Source organism: Festucalex cinctus, chromosome 15 (assembly GCF_051991245.1).
Source record: "Festucalex cinctus isolate MCC-2025b chromosome 15, RoL_Fcin_1.0, whole genome shotgun sequence".
Classification (NCBI taxonomy): Eukaryota; Metazoa; Chordata; class Actinopteri; order Syngnathiformes; family Syngnathidae; genus Festucalex; species Festucalex cinctus.
Genome location: NC_135425.1, coordinates 14,370,518 through 14,391,442, shown reverse-complemented (window position 1 = coordinate 14,391,442; position 20,925 = coordinate 14,370,518). Strand labels below are relative to the sequence as shown.

General features: G+C 39.2%; 2 protein-coding genes across 4 annotated transcripts in view; one reads left to right on the top strand and one right to left on the bottom strand.

The window, feature by feature from the left end:
• amacr (alpha-methylacyl-CoA racemase) overlaps positions 1–20,925 on the bottom strand; it is a 66,005-nt gene that overhangs the window by 18,861 nt on the left and 26,219 nt on the right. The window lies entirely within an intron of this gene.
• LOC144001950 (lysosome membrane protein 2-like) lies at positions 767–19,918 on the top strand. The gene is made up of 12 exons (XM_077496639.1): positions 767–1,204; positions 7,647–7,804; positions 8,933–9,080; positions 9,167–9,358; positions 10,012–10,103; positions 10,374–10,493; positions 14,306–14,484; positions 16,570–16,688; positions 17,980–18,053; positions 18,141–18,192; positions 18,399–18,551; positions 18,702–19,918. The coding sequence occupies exons 1-12, from the start codon at positions 1,082–1,084 to the stop codon at positions 18,810–18,812; spliced, it is 1,521 nt and encodes a 506-aa protein (XP_077352765.1). The 5' UTR covers positions 767–1,081; the 3' UTR covers positions 18,813–19,918.

Sequence of the window (20,925 nt, the reverse complement as noted above, 5' to 3'; positions counted from 1 at the left end):
TAAATCTTGCCATTTTTTTTTCCTACCAGATCAATGGATCAAAAATATTCATTAAAAATGGTCAATTCAGTTTTTTTTTTTTTTGGGGGGGGGGGGGGGGGGGGGGGGTCGTTTTATTAACAAATAATCATATTTAACTTATAATTTAACCAACTGTGATAACATCAAAAATAGAATGAATTGTAATTTTAATCAAATAATTTTACAATGTTATTGCTGTATTGATAAATTATTATTACACTAATTATGAGCAATACAATTTAAAAAAAATACAATGAATTGATTTAGTATTCATATAATAATAATAATAATAATAATAATAATAATAAAATGTAATAAGATTTAATAATTACTATTATAAATACATCCCCCCCCTTTTTTTTTTTTTTTTACCTCATCTACAAATGACCTCACCCTTTTGTCAGTTTTTTCACTGCTCCCCTTGACCAGTCCAGGGTGCACCCCCGCCTCTCTCACCCACAGCTGCGCCCCAAATGAGGCAAGCATTATCTTAAAAAAAAAAAAAAAAAAAAAAAAAAAAAAAAAAGTCTCCTTTGAGTTTTGGATCCCATTCTGTACAGCAAATTATATACAAACTTGTACTCTCAAGTGTATTGCCTTGACAATGGAGCATTCTAGTGTTGTGTGTAAAGTTTCCTTGTCGCGCGGATCAACACAAGAAGCCCCTCTTATCCTTGTTTGGGTTGGGGGGGGGAGGTCGCAGGGTCGCAACGGGGGGGCCAAGCGTGGGTTGGAAACCCCAAACGCACTCAGAACTCTCGCGCGTTCCCGCGCAGCCAATGAGCTCCCGCCTAGCCAGACCCTGCCCGCCATACAAATAAGCGTGGCTTCGCTTTTATTGAACCCACTTTTAAGGTCGCGCTCTCACGTCCGTTTGCCGTGTCAAATATCCTCCTCGGTGCCCCGTTAACTGCACCTGTGGCTAGTTAGGAAGAAGTCGCAAAAGTTCCAGAAACTTTCCCAGACTGCTTTTCCTGAAGGAGGAACTTAAAAAAAAAATTAACAAAAAATCTTAACTTTTTTTTTTTTTTTTTTTCTTGGACGTTCTCCACCTGCGAGCATGACGCGGAGGTCGTGCGCCATCTACGCGGTGGGCGTCATCAGCGCCATCCTGCTGGTCGTGGGCATCGGCCTGCTCGCCTCGCAGACTTTCCGCAGGGTGATGCACAACCGTCTCAAGAAGGTAACGAAAACAAGCGTCCACTTTTTTTTTTTTTTTTTTTTTCTTGCGTCGCTTTTACGCGGCGCTGCATTTCCGCTGTGTGCAAAGCGGATGACAGTTAACGGTTGACAATATGGTGGGCATTGTGTGCGGCGGGGCTACTTGCTGAGAGCATTAATCAGATCCGTGCACAGTTATTTAAAAAAAAGGAAAAAAAACACTCAAAATAACACAAATCAAGTCAATATGTGAAAGTCGTGAGTCTCAAATAAAATTACAAGCATCTGCAGAAAATAACTTCGTAGAAGTTAAAACCCTTAGTCAAAAGTCTTAAAGTATATGATATTCGCTCGGCTCTCAAGTAATGCTCTGGAATAAAATGTATTTTACGCTTTAATTTTATTTTATTCAACCTTTGCATCTACAGACAGAGAGAGAGAGAGAGACCTTCCTATCTTTTTCATTTCAGGTCTGCAACGTCATTTCGTCTAGGATAAATTATGTCACTTTTGCCATTCACAGCGTTATCCGATATCTCATTTTGACAAGTCATAATTCCAGTTCAACATTCACTTCCGTTCAAGATAGCAACATGTGGCTTCTCAGTTTTTTTTAAATAAGTTTGAAAAAGGTGGCAGATATCGGTAATATCTGGAACTATCACTACGACCTTGCTGAAATATCCAACTGGAGTTACAGATATTGACATTTTGTTTTATTTTTTTAATTCACCTCTGTAACCGAGCTATAAATATCTGTCATGAGAAACCTTATTTACTTACATTACAAAAGTGATGGCAGGTTAGGTCAAGTTACCAGAAATAATAAAGTAACAAGAAAATACAGTATCGACAAGTGAAAATTCGATTTAAGATTTAATAAATAAATAAATGAAAAAAATAATAATCCTTGCAATGTCAGATTAATGATTACTATTGCATGTTCAAACATTCAAGGAAGCTGACATTTTATGGAGTGACGCCCTCTACTATTGACTGAAATTGATGCATCTAAAAATCTCACCATTGTGTCCATATAAATTTATCATTTCAACGTACTTCCTTGTATGAATCACTGAACTAGTTTCCAATAAAAGCAGCACGTTGGTGCCATCCCGTGGCATCTTAGGGTGTTTCACAAATAACACAAAAACTGCAAATTTATGGGGATAGGTCCACACAGGCTATAAAAAAATTAATTTGTGAATCGTGAACTGCAAATATGTTGGACTGATTCATAATAACTTTCCTCATAAAAAAGTTTTGTGAGATTTTTGTGGTCGTTTTTATAGATACAGATTACAGATAAATGAGACCTGAAAATGTGAACGACTTCCCAGAAAATGTCACCAAAAAAACAAACTCAGCAGTCGTCACTTTAGACTCATTTTCAAGCTGCTAGCAAAGAATGGAAATTTGGAGCGATCGGTGTAACTTTGTTTTTGTAAAACAGACTTGTGCTTTCAGACTTGCGCAGAAGTTTGTCGTAAACAAAGGTCACCCAGTATGAAAAACTCTGGATAATATACGGGATGGAATATATATATATATATATTTAGTGTGCAGGTCTGAATCAAGGGATTAAAAAGAATTATGCTCATTCCGATGAACGATGAAGGTAGTTCAGGACAAAGTCTGAGAGGATTCGAGACCAAGTCAAAACCCAAATCGAGAAGAGCAGAGGCCAAGTCAACGATAAACAGTCAATTCCACACAATTAGCCGTTAAAACAAACAATCATGCTAATTTCAGTTTAAAGTATCAATGCAATCAACAGTATCTTTAGCCTTTCTAGTGCCGATATTAAACTCATTTGCTCCCAATAACGTGTAAATACGTTTTTTAATGTTCTAAGTGTCCCAAAGACGTATTTATACGTTTTTTTGTTTTTGTTTTTTATGCTAGAGCATAGAGAAGGCTTTGATGCAGCCTCTCAACTGCAAAGAACGGTTGCAGAAATGGTAGTTATTACACAAACGGCCAGCAGGTGGCAGCAGAGCAAAGGAAATCAATCAGAGCCATCTAGATTTAAAAAAAGCAAAATTACTTACAATTTTAAATAGATTTGTGAAAACTGATGAAAATTAGCTCTCTTCTAATGCTAATTGCTGCAAAACGGAAACAGATAGAAACATACTCTTTTTTTTTTTCTTTTTTTTTCCTGATGAAAGAAGAGACTTTAATCTTTCTTTTGGTAGGTTCCATGCTTTTATAGCAATAGAACACAATATTCTGTGGGCCTTGCAAAATCAGTCAAAATCCAGTAAAACAGCCGGGAGCGAACGGGATTGCGTCTGTGAAAATGGCTGGGAGTGAATGAGTTAAATTTGGACAAAACTGTGAAAGTGTGCATGTGAAAGTCCTATTTAACTTTCCTCAGGAAGTAGGATGAAGCGGGGTTTTGGTTCTGTGTTCTCAGAAGTGACGTTTTTCCCCTAAATGGCTCTTTTTAATGTCCCATTAACAGAGCTTGTTGCTTGTTAAGTTTCATTTGATTGACACATTAAAGCAAACATTCATATCTTAATCTTTATAGTTGAAAGAAATTCCTTGGCATGGCACTGATTCCAATCTCTCTCTTTTTTTTCCCCTCTCCCATCAGAGGATGATAAGGGTGGAAATAGGGCAGTGGGGTTGCTACTTGGACTTGAGTGTGGGTTGCTTTTAAGGTGAACTATTAGACTTTAAGCATGAGGGTGTGATTGTCAAAACTGGTCAAGAATGTGGACACTCCTCTTTATATTACTACTGGTACATAGATCAGGCTTACATGGCAGGAAGGTTTACGTTCCAGTGCTGGGCTGTGCATTTGGTACCTGAGCCTTCAATAGGGACTTACCCGACTTAATCCGCCTTTTGTTACCGCCACTATCACGTTGTAATTGCTAATTCTACTATTTCCGAAGGCCCTGTGCATATTAGATTAAAATGGCAGGCTGAAATCTTAGTGTCAAAAACAAACAAACAAACAAAAAAAACTACATGTACTGTTAGAGGGTTCTGATTTGGGACTGGTACATTTTGGCATTACGTCATTCAATTCTCACAAATTTGATGCATGCAGTGAAATCTGATGCGCATTACTTCGTTGAGGAAGCAGGCAGGTGGCACTATGTAAAAGATACACAAGTTCCCTTTGAAACTCGAGTAAAACGTTTGACATACCAAGAACAAGCAGGCTTGCTTGTTCGGAAGTAGTATGATTTATTTTGGGGGGCACCATGTGTGACGCCTCTCATTCCAAGAATATTTTGTTGAGTCCTAAGCCTCTTTTCAGACCAGCCAGCATTGGGTAACAGCTTGATCCTTGATAGGATATTTGGAATTTTACAGAGGTCAGACGTGATGTAAAACTTAATACCGTGATGACAAATATGCAGGGAACAGGCAAATTCCCAGTTGCCGCCGATATTCAGCATTTTGACGAATATTGGCCAATATCATTTTGAAGAATCATACGCCCAATAATAGATCAATTTTAAAAAAGTACAAACTTTTTTCAAAGATGCTGCTGGCCCTGCACCTTCTGTTTTTGTTTGAAATTAAAACTAAGTACAATTTTAATACTGTACTTCAGATATTTTGACATTTTGGAAAACTATTTACTGTAGAAAACAATAAGGAGTTATTTACTTAAGTTTTTTTTGTTGTTTTTACTTTTGAAAACATGCAACTGTCGCTAGGAGATCCCTGAACTTCTTGTTAGATTTTTAAAACAAATATGTCTACTTTTTTTTTTTTTAACTCCAATATTTAACAAACGTTGATCAATAAACATTCTTAAAAATTCAAAAAAAATTTAAGAGTTGGAGTTTGTATTTTTTGAAAATTCGATGCCAATATTTTCACTTTTAGAAAATGAATATCGAATATCTACTGATAATTGGTATCGGCCGTGAAAAAAACAAACAAAAACATTGGTCTACCTCTAGTTCTGAGTTATCTTACAGTCGAGACCACATACACTGAAATCAAGTCAAGTCTTTGAGGAGTCAAGACCAAGATTTTGATGAGTCAATTTTAAGACTTCATGGCGTGGAAGCCAAGTCCGGACTAAAATAGGCAAGTCGTTAAGTCAAAACTTTGAGGAGTTGAGAGTGAACCAAGTCAAAGCCAAATCTTTTGAGTTTAGACCACAGGTGGCGAGATTAGTCCTGCAGGTTTTGGATATTTCCCTTCTTCAACACAACAAATTCATGATCAGCTCTTCGGCTAGCTCTGCAGAAGCCTGATAAGGAGCCTGTTAATTGGAACCAGCTGCACTCCGAGTAGGGAAATCTATAAAACCTGCAGGACTCCGGCCCTCGAGGACTGCAGTTTGCCAACCCTGGTTTAGACCAAGATCAAGGTGGAGAGACCAAGGTTGAGCCATGCAGAGAACAAGTCGAGGCCTCGACTTTTAAAAGTTGAGACTCAAATGAGGCTGTTTGAGACCCAGACTTGAGGAGCTGAGACCAAGACCATCAAGAGTTGCGACCAAGCCAGAGTGTTTGAGTCCAAGTCAAACCCAAAACTTTAGGATTAAAGACCCTGTCAAGGCCAAGTTTTTCCACTGGAAACTAAGTCGAAACCAAGGCTTCAAGGAGATCAGACCAAGTCTAGCCGAAGACCGAGATAGGTTGACTTGAGTGGTTGTGACCAGCTTCAGACCAAGATAGGCAGGGCGAGAACAAGTCAAGATCAAGCTAATTGAAAACCAAATCTAAACCAAGACCTTAAGGTGTGGAGAGCAAGTCCAGACAAAAACTTTGTAGAGATGAGACCAAGTCATGACTTGTTGACTTTGTGGAGTCCAGACATGGACCGTTGACTTTGTTCATATAAATGACCAAAATGTAAAGGAATGGTTTGAAAATCAGCTGAACCACATATCCATGTGATGTAAACCCGAGTTAGACATAAAAATCCATTCAATTCCACAACAAGACTTACATTTGTAAACAAGATCAAGATGCATTTTGTATTCCTGACCTTTTATTTCGAGCAAAAGTAAGGAATGCGAGACAAAAGGCTATATGAGGTCATTTTACTCGGAATTTTAACCCCGTTTAACCTCATTCTCTGGCAGTGATTCCCCACTAGGATGCCATGGCACACTAGTGGTCCAGAGATTTCCAGGGGTGCCGCGGCTGATTAGCCATTATTATTTAATTGGTCAGAAAATGATTAATTACAGGGAAAAAAAAAAACTCCCAGGGTTGCTTGTGGGAGTGTTTTTACTTTCTGGACCTAGATTTGACACCTGTGGTGACTTATAGTGATAGGTAGAACTGTTAAGTGTACTTCATAAAATAAAGGTTGGGAATCATTGGTCTAAGGAACCCACTGCAACAAAAACAATAGCGCCAACATTAAATAGTCTTTATGTTCTATTGTTTCTTAGAATATTTAAAGAACATCCTCTGGCTGTGCGTTATTCATGCCTGTGTTTTTTTCCCCGTCTCGACATCAAAGTAGTGGCAGCGCGCTTATTTGCTTATTCACCTGCTACATGTGTTTTCGATCGGGGAGTGGCGTAGATGAGAGGGCTTCTCTGTTCCTGTTTTCCATGCAGTATTTTATGTCGCATGCTGGGAGGGCGGCCATGTTGAATTGGGCGGTGAAAAAAAAAAGAAAGCATGAAAGGACAGCGGCCGAAAAGAGCACGCTCTGCCCTCCTCAATCCAAGGTGACAACTTTATTGTCCTTGACCACTTTGTAAACGTCTGTCTGCGGACGAGTAGAATAGAAGCCAGAGGAGGAGGGTTGGGGACACTTTGGCGCACTCTCCTTTTTGGGGTTAATTTATACTCAGACAGTACTTTGAACAAAACTGACACAATTAGGCCAAACTGAGATTTCCAACTCATGTGTTGTTGGAAGACAAACTAATCCCCTCCAAGGCCCCCTATTCCCTTCCTTCTCGCCTTCCCTGTGTTTTCCAATTCCTTAAAAGATCCCTGCGGTGAATCGTTGGAATCGTTGTCCACAAGCGCAAAGTTTTGTGGCGTTTGAAAACTACGGGAGAGTTTAGCTTTGGGGCGGTTGCTGATGGAGCTCAGGAATGCGGCCCGGATCATTAAGGTTGCAGTCCCGCACAACCATTAGGAGTCCAGCCTTATGAATCACATGATCTGTCAGTGACTCTCCCCGAGTGCCCGTCGTCAATAGCAACCGGCTGACAATGGAACTATGGAGGGGTCTCCCCTAATACCATTCATGTGCATGGCCAATGCTCTTGTCAGACAGAGGCGCCCCTCCGTGGCCCCCCTAAGATGTTTTTGTTCTCTGGGCTGTTTTTGTTAGGAACACACCATCCAGAATCAAACGTGCGGACACTTCTTCTTAACTTGAAATGTTGTCACTTGAAATTTCAATCTACTATGTGTGATACCTAGCTGTATTGTATTTTTATTATTGTTTCACCGCTTTTTTGGCCTTCTAGCCACATACAGCACTACTAACTTAAGGCTGTGTCCTAACAGGAGATTGTTTTGGTGGAGGGCAGCCGCGTGTTTGAGTCATGGAAGAGGCCCCCTCCTCCCGTCTACATGGAGTACTTCTTCTTCAACGTCACCAACGTGGACGAGTTCCTCGCTGGGGCCAAGCCAGTCGTCAACCAGGTCGGGCCCTACACATACAGGTGGGGTCCAAGATTTAAAATTCAAATTTACTTAATTAAGGAACAATAAAGTCTGACTAATCCAGTCCGAATGTAACCTTATCAGTCGTGGTCAAGACCAAGACACGAGGCGTTGTCACGGCCAGTTCTTTCAGGAGTTTAAACTGAGTCAAGACTAAGACCATGGCGCACAAGACAGAACCAAGAACAAAATTATGAGGAGTTGGGATCCGGTTAAGCCAAAGACTGAGAAGTTGTGACCAAGTCGAGAACAAGACTTTGAAGAGATGAGACCAAGTCCAGACCAAAACCTTGACACTAGAGACAGTCAAGAAGCAAGGGGTTTGAAGGGTTTAAGTACAAGTCAAGACAAAGACGTTGAGGAGTCGAGGCCAGGTCAAGTGACGATTAGAGACCAAAGAAGTGTTGAAACAAAGACTGAGACAATGTCAGACCAACTCAAGACCAAGACTTAGAGGAGTTGAGAGAAAGTTCAGACCAAGACCTTGAGAAGTTGAGACCAAGACCAGCCCAAGACTGAGGTGGATAGAGAGCAATTCAAGCCCAAGACTGTCATGACTTGAGCCCAAGACAAGGTGATTCAAAACTAAGTCGAGAGGGCGACTTGTTTTAAGGAGTTAAGGCCAAGTCAACACTCAACAATCAATTGTGTTTAACCATGGACCACACACACACACAAAAGTGGTAGACTGAAATAACTGACTATATGGCCACTTTCTACTTCTCATTTTGTCATCTGTTCAGCATTTTAGCTTTGTTATGTTTCGGGAATACTTCTATGTTGAGTCAACGGCCAGACTGTAGGTTCCCCTTCGCAGCCTTAAATAAATATCAAGGTTCACTGACGGCATTCACAGTGCAGCCCCCACTTGTCCTTTATAGTTCCCAATACCGCATCTCCAAATTGACTGGAAACATTGTCTATCCTATCACAACTTAATAGTGTCATCAAAAAGCTGAATTAGCACAAAAAATATAAAACCAATTGAACTATCCATAAAACCTGACCACTCACTCCATCATAGCATAGAACTGCAGTTTACAATTAGAAAAACCGCCACACCTTTGTTTTTTGGCTTTTTAACATATGTCAAAATTTGAAATATCTTTATTTTGTGTCGCGCGAAGGGAGTACAGGTACAAGGACAACGTGACCATGGTGAACGATGGCAAAATGGTGTCGGCCTACAACACTAAAAGCTTCGTGTTCCTGAGAGACAAGTCTGTCGGCGACCCAACGTTGGATAACATCACCACTGTGAATATACCCGCTTGGGTAAGGAAACAACAACAACAACAACAACAGGTCACTGGCCACCACGTTCTCTCTCCTCAAGCCCCTCCCTACTTCCTTTATTGTAGGCGGTGATGAACAAGGTGAAAGGGAGCTTTTGGAAAGCTTCAATGGTGTCCATCTGGATGAACTCCATCGGGAGCGGCCTTTTCACCACTCGCACCGTGGACGAACTGCTGTGGGGCTATGAGGATCCCCTCTTGGCACGCATCGCTCCTAGCAATCCGGAAGTTGAGACCACTTTTGGTCTTATGTACAAGGTACAAAAACATCAGAAATGGTGAAAAGGAACAAAAATGGATGAAGATTTTATTTGGGGTCTTTGTTTTTGGAGGTTTATGGAATGAAGTGGCATAAAATGTTGCAGAGTCACCACAAGACTCTCCTGGAAAACCAATCACTACTAAAGTAGTGATGCTAATAGCTAGCGACTCTTTTTACTGTTTACGTGCATCATTACACAATATGTACTACTGTTTTGATTCTCAGACAAGTGCATCTAGGGTCAGAAGTTGACTGTTTTATGTGAAGCGTTAATAAAAGTTAATACAGTAGTTATTACAGTGTTATTACAATGTTATTACTGTGTTATTACAAATTACATTTTTGTGTAAATCATTCCATCCTATTCCAAACTCACAATAGGTGGTAATCCACAATAGGTTTTATTACCGTTCCTCCGGTGTAAATATGCAGCTGAAAAGTGCATCAATGTGTCGCTCCTTTCCCACATGCGAGGGCATCACAGTAATTAAATCAACTGTAAAAATCATTTTAAGAAATTGCTATGAACCACAAATATTTTCATATGGGAAAAGGGACTTGAGAGAGGCGATTATTTATCTTGGGTGGATGATGATGGCTATGTGATGAAGTACAGTACAATTCATGTAAACTTGTCTCCCCCACACAGAAAAATGGCACCAACGATGGGGAATTTGTCTTTCACACTGGCGAGCAGAACTACTTGGATTACGGCCGAGTGGAAACATGGAAAGGTCAAAGGTAACACATTCCTCCCTTACTTTTGTTGGGCCAAAAGCTTCGTTCTTTAATATTCCTTGTGCCAACTGCTTTCCACTCAAAGTAGATAGCGACTGTCGATAGGTTTATTTTATGTCTGGATGTTTGCCCTCAGCTCTAAGGACAAAATAGCCGGTAGCTCGTTCTCCTTTCAGATTTCAATCATCAAACACTTCTCTCAAATTTTGCCTCATCGACATCTCGTACCAAAACATTAAACAGAAACTCACGTCTGTCTGTAATGTTTTACAGCCAGCTGACCTTCTGGAACTCCAACCAAAGCAACAGCATCAACGGTTCCGACGGAAGTGCCTTTCATCCCCTCCTGAAAAAGGACGAGCGCATTTACATCTTCACCCCGAACCTTTGCAGGTATTTCATCGTCTCTGTTCTCTATGTTAAATTGTGAGAATTCCATTTAGTTCTTCGATACGCACCAGAGGGGCCATTACTTGTCTACTCACCCACACAAAAAGTTTTTTTTAAGAAAGTACCTTGGGCCTGAAATCAACATGGGATAAAGCGTGGCAAACCGAGCCAGAAAAATGACATTTACTGCACTCAGGAGTGATTTCTTCCCGGAATATTTATGACACATACTTATTGGGAAACTAAAATATTTACGAGATACTTTTGGATTTCAAAGGAGTTCATGGCTTACATCTCATTGCGTTGCAAGCTCCCAACATAGCATGCTGATAAATGCTTCAATATACCACCCCGTATAGCATTTACATACCACATATGATGGTTTTCAAGTGGCAAAGAGTAAAAACAATGCTGTTTTGGACAGTAGTGGGGTGTCTAAGTTTTCGGCAAGAGCAGTGTTATTCCCATTTCAGTTGAAATGCTGACAATGTTGGTTGGCGAAAGTCTAATGTAAGCGTTCGGAAATGCAGTAACACTGTTCAGTCGAATAGCGCAATAAAAAAAAAAAAGGTTACAATTGCCTACATAAATAGCTCAAGATGTATATCCACATTCAATTATCCAGAACAGAATTTATTTTCACAAACCAAAATATCCGTAAATGTTTCCCAGTTAAATAAACGGAATTGCAATTAATCTGATCCAGCCCTTCACAAATCGACAATAGTACGTAAATCGAGGTAGTTCTTCTATGAAAACGTTTTCATTTTTTTCATGAACTTGATCGTCTGTCACCCAACAACTGTACTTCCTTGTGACCAATTTCTATTTAGATAGAGCGTTAGCACCATCTTGTGGTATCTTTGCATGTTATTAAAACAACGAACAGTTTAGGGAATTTTTTTTTTTTTTTCGTGAGTAACATTGCCCCCCCCCCCCCCCCCCCCACTAGTCTAAACTTGGTATTTTGATTAATATTGCATTTGTAGAAAATGAAGTAAACACCAATTCCACCTGTTTTTATCCATCACAGAGGGCGACCATTTTTTTACTCTATCGACCGAAAATGACATCACAGTTGCTCAGGGCTCAGGTAAGGCCAATCACAACTCAGCTAGCGAACATCACATGACCAAACCAGAAAACAGATGAGCTGTGATTGGTTGTTGCCTGAGCATGAGTAACTTTGATGTCATTTTCGGTTGACAGCAAGTGGCAAAATGGCCGCCCCGTAAAATGGATAAAAACGGGTGGATTTAGCCGCTTAATTCATATTCCACTAATCATAATGCCAAATTTAGCCTCGTGTGGGCACATAGAACATGTTATCGTAAAGAAAAATTTTGACTTGACATCCCTTGGGTCAATATCAAAAGATATCATGTAACGCAATGAAGTGTTTTTAATATTAAAAACACGAACATGAAAAAAACGGAGGCCAGCAGAAAGAGTGGAAGACTTTTTTCTAGATATTCCAAACGGTCAATTTGACCCACAACAACATAAAAGGAGAGTTTGAAAAAAAGAAAAAAGAAAAAAAAAGATGAATATTTGAAATTGCAACCCACTAATATGCGGGGAATATTATTGCCTATAAATATAATTTTTGTTTACCGATTTTACTCTGTGATTGTTGAGTTAACCCCGAATTGCAACAAGCTTGACCGCTCACTGTTGATACACATCTCTTAATTTAGGCAGTAACCTTCACCTCAATAATCTTTTTGTTGCATGTGGAAAGAATCTGTTGACGTTATACCTTTGGCCCAATCTGGGCGCGTGCCGTCAACCGCCCCTTCCCGCATGTGTGCAAAACACTTTCACCCACTTACTGAACTCATTGTGGCTTCACATAGGCGAGCCTAAGAGGAACGAACGCCGCCTTCTCCGTTTCCTGTACTTTTTGACCGATCATATGAGAGGAAATGTCCTCTTAAGTCTGGCATGGGCGTATTTCACACTAGCAAAATTTGGCTACCGTTTGATTGTGTTTTGAAAACATGTACTGTACTTGTATGTGAGTGCACATCTGGAAAAATCTTTTTTTGAAAAAATAAATGAAACGGCAATTCCCATTTGTAACTCTTTGGCCTTCGTGCTGACAGCGGAGCCACAAAAGCATCAAGATGTTGATGAAGTGTAGACAGGTGCTTCGAGTCAAATGGCTGGCTTGTCTTTTGGTTGCGCTGTACATGAAATCACTCGTCCCGCCATTTATTCCTAATAAAGCAGAAACTCGCCACAGTCAAATGTACTGATATAGGAAAGGGCCAGTCTTGTCCGTAATAAAGCAATCTAATTTCAGGTCAATGGTATTTACATTAATTATAACTGCATAACAACTGACATCAATAGCAACCAACAACTTCATCATCACAAGGGACATAATGACTGCATAGCAACTGATTGTTTTGAGTTTCTCATCATGTTCCTTGAAGTTTCTGATACGATCTGTTATGTTCTGCTTTCCTTGTGTGTCTCCCATTGTCTCGTCAAGCATTGTCCTGCCCACCTGTTTGCCTGACTTCCTCGTTTGTCAACCTATCAGAACCCTCTGCCACTTGTGTCTTGCCCAGCTGTGTCTCTTGTTGTGTCAATTAGTGTGGGTGTATTTAGTCTCTTGTCTCCTGTCTGTCTGTGTCGATTCTTTGTTGTTTTCACCCTGTCATGCTGCCGTTTTTTTTTTGTTTTTTTTTGCCTTGTTGTTTCCCCAATGTCTTGCTTTGATTACCTTTTAGAGTTTGTTTTTGTTTTGGTTTAATTAAATTCACTTTTTACGTCACATCTCCCTCCTCGCCCTGCTTCTCTGCATTTCGGTCCATAACCACACCGCAAACCTGACAAAAAATATATATATATAATTTCCTATATTAATATCTTAAAGTCGAACATAAATATAATCACAAACTATAACACCCAACCTTTTAATATAATTTAAAATGAATCTTATAACATGTTCCCTGCAAATAAATGGCTTTAACAATATGATTTTTTTTTTTTTTTAATGTACCAGAAGAGGCTCCGTAACCTTCACTTAATAGGTGAGCATGGTTGAGTTTGTAAAAAATAAACTGTGAATATACTTGGATTATTGTGCAATTCACGGCTTCGTTAACTTTTGATATAGTTGTAAAATAACACTATGTCAAAGTATCACCAACTTGCTGACTTACTGGGTGAGTATTTTTTTTACGTTATTTTAGTTTTATTACAGTTTTATTATAGTGTCACAAAAGAGATCCACTGTCCTCACTGCTTGTCTTTTAAACGTCTATAAAATGTATTTGCAAAGTATCATCTTCCACATTCTCAACTATCAAAAACGCCCCAAACGCTTTTTTTTTGTGGTGTGTCTCGCAGAGGTCAAGGGAAAGGCCGTTTCTGTATTGTTATACACTGGCAAACACTGTATGGACTCTTTTGTTCTGACTGAGAACCGTCAGGATTCCTTGGGAACTGTTCAACATACTGCAACTCTCTCACAGGTCACCATAATAACAACCTAAAAGTCTCCACCTCGACTTCCAAGGTCGGATTTGCTCCACAGGGGGATTTTTCTTGTCTTTTAATCATTTCAAGTGCTCACTTTAAGAGAGCAGCTAATAATCAGATGTTAAACTTATACGACGGTGAATGTTAAAAAGCAATAAACTACCGTAATGGAATGGTTAATGAAACTATTGCGGAAGTAATAAAATCCTTTGACACTGTTCAAATAAAGTACTGACATTTTACGAAGAGGGAGGGACAGACTACTGAGTCGAGAAATATGATCCCAAAAAGTGGTAACAACATTAAATCGTGACACTGTGCAGGTCCATCTACATGGAGTTTGAGAAGGACGTGGAGGTGCGAGGGATCCCGGCATACCGCTTCACGCCGCCGCGTTCCGTCCTGGCCAGCAAAGAGGAGAATCCGGCCAACAAGGGTTTCTGCGTCACCCCGCAGGAGTGCCTGGGAACGGGCCTCCTCAAAGTCAGTCCTTGTCGGAAAGGTAAACGGACGTATCTCTGTTTATGATCGTTTCGTCGTCTGTTGCGTAAACACAGCGCGTCATGACGGATGTAAGGCCACATATCCTGAAGGAGTGCAATAAGCTTGGATACATTATTAAATTAGATGAAATAGAATAGATTAAATTGTATCGGAAATTTGGAATCACATCGGAATGGGACACATTGTAATGCGATTGAATCAGATTGATTGGGAGTGTAATTGTACCGCGACGTAAATGGAGAGAATCATATTACATTGAAGAGAATTGTATTTTAATCACATGTCAATTGGAATCAATTAGATCGTATTACTTCGATTGGCTGGCAACCAGTCCAGGGTGTACCCCGTCTACTGCCCAAAGCCAGCTGAGATAGGCTCCAGCACCCCCTGCGACCCATGTGAGGAATAACCAGTCAAGAAAATGGATGGATGATTAGATCGTATTATAATTGAATGATTTGCAACATACTTTTAGCCTGGATTGTATTGTATGGTAATTGATTCGTTTCGCATTATAGTTGAAGGTATTGTATCATAATTAGCTCATTTACTCCCAATAACGTGTAAATACGTTTTTTTTAATGTTCTAAGTGTCCCAAAGACGTATTTATACGTTTTTGTTGTTGTTGTTTTATGCTAGAGCACACAGAAGGCTTTGATGCAGCCTCTCAACTGCAAAGAACGGTTGCAGATATGGTAGTTATTACACAAACGGCCAGCAGGTGGCAGCAGAGCAAAGGAGATCAACCAGGGCCATGTAGAAAAAAAGCTCAATTACTTACAATTTTAAATAGATTCGTGAAAACTGATGAAACTTAGCTCTCTTCTAATGCTAATTGCTGCAAAACGGAAACAGATAGAAACATACTTTTTTTCCTGATGAAAGAAGAGACTTTAATCTTTCTTTTGATAGGTTCCATGTTTTTTATAGCAATAGAACACAATATTCTGCGGGCAATGCAAAATCAGTCAAAATCCAGTAAAACAGCCGGAGCGAACGGGATTGCTTCTGTGAAAATGGCTGGGAGTGAATGAGTTAGAGTAAATCGTATTAAAGTTAATTGTATCGCATCGTAACTAGAGTGAATTAGAGTTGTCAAAATTAATCGAGTAATTGAATAAATCGACAACTATTTTAATAATCGACTAATCGTTTGGCGCCATTTCTTAATTTAAAATTGTCCAAATCATCTGATTTCAGCATATCAACAGTACCGGTAATTGTTCACTGATTATCTTTTGTGTTTAATAAAAACAAGACATTTGCAAGCATTATTATTTCACTTTGGAAAACAATGACTGAACCGGTATCATAGTATAACATCAATACCGCTTTATTTTAATCACTATACGAATATAAAGTACGAATTAAACACCAATTAGTAAGCAGTAATCAAGGGGGAAAATGCTTTTGTAACGCACTTTAATGCAAAATGAAAATGATTAGTCGATTAATCGATAGAATAATTGATAGATTAATCAATTCTAAAAATATTCAATAGTGACAGCACTAGAGTGAATCATATCACATTGTAATTGGAGTCATTTGAAAGGTCAGGTGTTATTTAAGTCCACCAGTAAGAATGTGTATGTGTGTGCGTGTTCGCATGCACTACAGTGACCTTGGTGGTTGTCCGAGGGCTGTTGCCAAACACAGGAGCAGGAAAACGTTCACCCCTGCCCCACTTCACGAGCACTTAACCACGCCGCCGGCGGACATATGCGCAATGCCGCTTGTTTTTGTGCAATGGCGCACGTTTCAGAATTTAGTAGTGGAGCCCAGCCAGGTTTACTTCACGGGCTCGGTGGACTATCATTGGTTGCAATGTCTCTCGTTCACAATAAGTGGAAGGAACTGAGCGGGAGTAGCGAGATTATACATGTGGATATCGCTAATTAATTCTTCATCAGATTTCAAATCTACTTGTCAACCTATTGTTTCTTTTCTGACCTTGAGTAGCTTGTTGACTTGAGATACAGGTCTGATGCAATCTTAAATCTTGTATGTTGCGGTTCAGAGCTATATTATTTATATTTTCCAAGAAAATAATCACTGTCAACGATTCGCTTCTTGTTTTCCCAGGTGCTCCGGTCGTGGCCTCTTTCCCTCATTTCTACCTCGCAGATTCCAAATATGTGGCAGCTATCCAAGGAATGTCCCCAGAGAGAACTCATCACCAAACCTACCTCGACCTAAACCCGGTAAGACAAACCTAAAACCTAAACCTTTTTATTCCGCCATATTTTGTCCTTCAACTACTTCTGCATTTCTCGACAGATTCAAAAATTCCAACTAAAACATATTCCAAAAATTCCCACAATGTGGGCTATTATTTTTGACATTCCTAACTTTCACCATATTCCCACAATTTAAAAACCTATACGTTTTTATTCCCCCATATTTTGTCCTTCAACTACTTCTGCATTTCTCGACAGATTCAAAAATTCCAACTAAAACATATTCCAAAAATTCCCACAATGTGAAATCCCCATTCATTTCGAACGAGACATTCAAAAATTCACTCCCATTCAAAATTCAGCTCATTCAATTCACTTTGGGAACAATTTTCAGCACTCCACAAATTCTTGCATAGCAAAAAACCCACTAAATTCTGCGTATTTTTCAACAACCAAATTTCTTAAAGGTAGGTGCTTGGTTGAGGTTTAGACTTAGGGTTCCTATCAAACCTACCCCATAATGAGTTTTCAGTCATTTTCAACGCCACATTCAAAATAACAGATTCAAATAGTTGTGACCAGTTTTCAACGTGCCAAAGTTTTGCACCTACCAAAAAATTCATATTTTTCACTCACATATCGCACATTTTAACCAATACCATTTCACTTAATTCCATATAATTAAATATCATTCAATACCATTCGACATAATTCTTTATCTTGCAACATTACACCTGATTCGATATGATTGCACTTTTCTATATTTGTTTTCATTCACTATTTCAGCATTCACACACAATTTCTCCAGCAATTGCATCATCTAGTTATAGTTACTTTGAGTTAGTTCCATAAACATAAAATACAGTTTCAGTTAACAATTTTTTAAAATATACTGTTGTTTTTATTTTGTTAACAAAAATGTTATTTATTTCATTAGTGTCCATGAACTATAATAACCTTGTTTAGCATTTGTAAGTCAAGGTAAGGTATGTTCTATTTACAGACTATAAAGATTTGAGAGGGACTAAATGGGAAGTTTATTCCAACACTTGATTGATTGATTTATCACATTCAGACCCAAGGACAATTAGGTTGTAAGATATATTTCAATTGTGAGGCAGATTTATTCTTTTTTTCAATAAACTTTTGTTAGCGGTCTTAATCTGTGGCTGTGACAGGCTACAATTGCCCTGCTGCACCATCTAGTGGCGTACATGTAACAGTGCAAGGCTTGAGAAACACAGTTCAGCCATTTCATTTCTTTCACGGTGTAAAAGGATGGATGATGGGAAGCTGACATATTTTCCATTTACAGACCACTGGCATAATTGTACGTGCAAACAAGAGGGCGCAGATCAACATCTTAATGAATAGGATTTCTGGATTCCCGTAAGTATTTGTGTGCATGTTTTGTTTTTGTTTTTTTGTTTTTTTTTATGACTGTGCCCCCAAAGCTATCTTTCTCATCCGTAACAGGAAAACAAGAGGTCTAAACGACACCATTTTCCCCGTCATGTTCCTGAATGAGGTGAGGATCCTATCGGTAAACAAAAAAAGCAGTGGTACAGTGGATCTTCTAAATATTAAGAGTTCAAATCTAAATTTCTGGAAAAAATACGTTTCTATGAAAGCTACGAACGTGTCAGTGGTTCTCAAACTGGGGCAACTACAACAAAAACTGTGTCGTACCTTGGAGGTTGGATAAATCGCACGTGTTTGGAATTGCCTCAACAGAGCGTGGTTATGGACGAGGCGTCGGCGGCGAGAGTTCACAAGCTTCTGACCATCGTCAAGGTGGTGTCCAACTTCCCGCTCTTTTTCGTGGCCCTGGGGGCCGTCATGCTGCTGGTCATGGTCGTCCTGCTGATCCGCGAACGCAAGCAGAAGGTGTGAGAAAGCATTCTGCTCTATTGCGCTTATTTTTTGTTTTAACCTTACGTGTTTTATGACGTACTACCATTCTAACTTTATTTTTTGTCTTTGTAATCACATATATGTTGACATTTATCAAAATAAATATTAACTTTTTTGTTGCAGGCCAGCGCTGAGGAGAACACGTCTTACTCGCCGGTGAGCGAAAAAGAAAAAGAAGATCCTCAAAACGGAACGTACATCGGCCTGGCGGCCAAGGTGGACGCGCAAGCTTGAGCACGGTCGCCATTGATGTTTTTTTGTTTTTTTTAAAGTAGAAAACGCCACTGCAAATTACCCGTCCGTAAGGAATTTATCGGAGAAAACACATGCCCGCGTTTATTTGCTGCCTGCTAATTATAGTTGAAAACATTTAGAGGTGCTATCAAAACAAAGATGACTGAAGTGGGGGTGGGATCAATATTCAATATTAGACTGTTAGGCATCAGCCACTGACTACTTTTTGAGCCAACAGAGGGAGGGAAAATGAAGACCAGTTGTCAGTATTAAACCACGCACTCACAACTATGTTACAAAAGATTGTTTTTGTGCCTAAAAAGCATCTTTTATGTATGATAACAGTATTTGAAGACGCTGAAAATCCTCTCTGGAATAAGCGGGAAAAAAAAAAAACTGTACATTTTGTAAAATAAGTCCTTCTCATTTTTGTTGTTGTTGTTGTAAATGTTCATGTAGAAAGTGTCCAAATGAAGAATTTTAGGTCTGCTAGAGTGGGTTAACACTTTTATAATCGAAGCCCCTTTCAAACTGGCTATAATAGACGGCATTTTTCCCGTATCGCCATTCCGTATAAGCGTTACTGATCCAGAATGGGGGACAAAGTTGAAGTGGTATTTTTCCACCTTCAGTCGTCTTTATCAAAACCTTAACAGCATTTTTTAACGTCTTTTATGCATATTGCCGTTCAGTCTAAACGACACCAGAGCTGGGGCAATGCTTACGTGTAATTTTATTTCTCAAAATTGGGACAAGGATGCATCATTCATTGTGAATTCTCCTGTCATTTTTATTTTATATTTCATTTTATATCACACCAGACGTCATCTTAATGTTCCAAACATTTATTGAGCCAAACTCAACAAAAAGTTTGGGATATTAAGCTGTCGAGTGAATTTTTCAAATAATGTAATTTTACTTTATCTAGAAGTTTTGAATGCACAAGTCTAATTATTTAATGTCTAAGTAATTTTCATGCAACTTGTTGATCTCTGACAAGCCTCTTCAGACCCGCATTTTCTTCTGCTGGGCAAAATGTTATTTCTTTTGCTGATTTTGACTTTTTTTCCCCACATAAGAACACAACGTGGATTTTTTTTTTTTTTGGGGGGGGGGGGGGTATCTCATGTTTTTAGTTGTTAATAGTGGACACCAGGATGGATAATATGGCTGTAACGTGTTATAAACTTATAAGCAACATTTTTAACATACACATCATGCAAATCAACTTGTAATTGGTTAGTTAAGTTCCTTCCAATCATGAACCAGAAGTGTTGACATCATCCAAATTATGCATTTTATTGGTAACTTTAGACACACGAATGTCATGTCAACTGCAACCGTGTGGGTCTGATTTTTATTTAGTTTTTGCTGATTGGTTTTGGCTGACAAGGATTTTTTGGGGGTGACAAAATAAGTACTAATCCAAAAGATCGTCACAAATGGAACAACAATGGCTTAGCATTACACGATGCAACTTTTTTCAAAAGTGGGCGGAGGCTTGGAAAAAGTCGCACTCACGGAAAAAAACAATGCACAGAGATGTGGAAAGGTTTTGCTAACACGGATGTCAGTTAAGGCGAAAGATTCTACAAACTAACTCTGCAAAGCCTGATAAAATATACAGCGTTAGCAAATGTGTCACACATGGCATCATTGTGACATCATTCACTGGCGCGACATCAAACTCCGTCCGGTTCTGTTGTGAAAATGTTAAATGCTGCGTCTTCTGCTCTGATGTTTCATGTTTCTTCTTTCTGTATTTTAACAGCTTGTACTAATACTGTAATGTTACCACTAAGTGTTCTATTTGGAAAAAGTGCCTCAGCCTCCAGGCCAAACACTTCTACTGGCACAGACAAAATGATGATTTTTAATTGTTCAATGCTGCAGTGGAGCCACAGCGTTATCATTTGTGGATTTGTGCTGCCTGTAAATATTCATTTTAATGCTCTATTCTTGCAACCAAACACAATCATGCGTCCAAGTGTATAGTTTCCACTTGAGTTGTCTCTCAAGCTTTTTGATGTTGTTTAGACAAATGCTGCTTGGAGAATGACATTTTTGAACACTGCTGAGCCTGTTTTGCTATTATTATATTGTGTTGTTATTA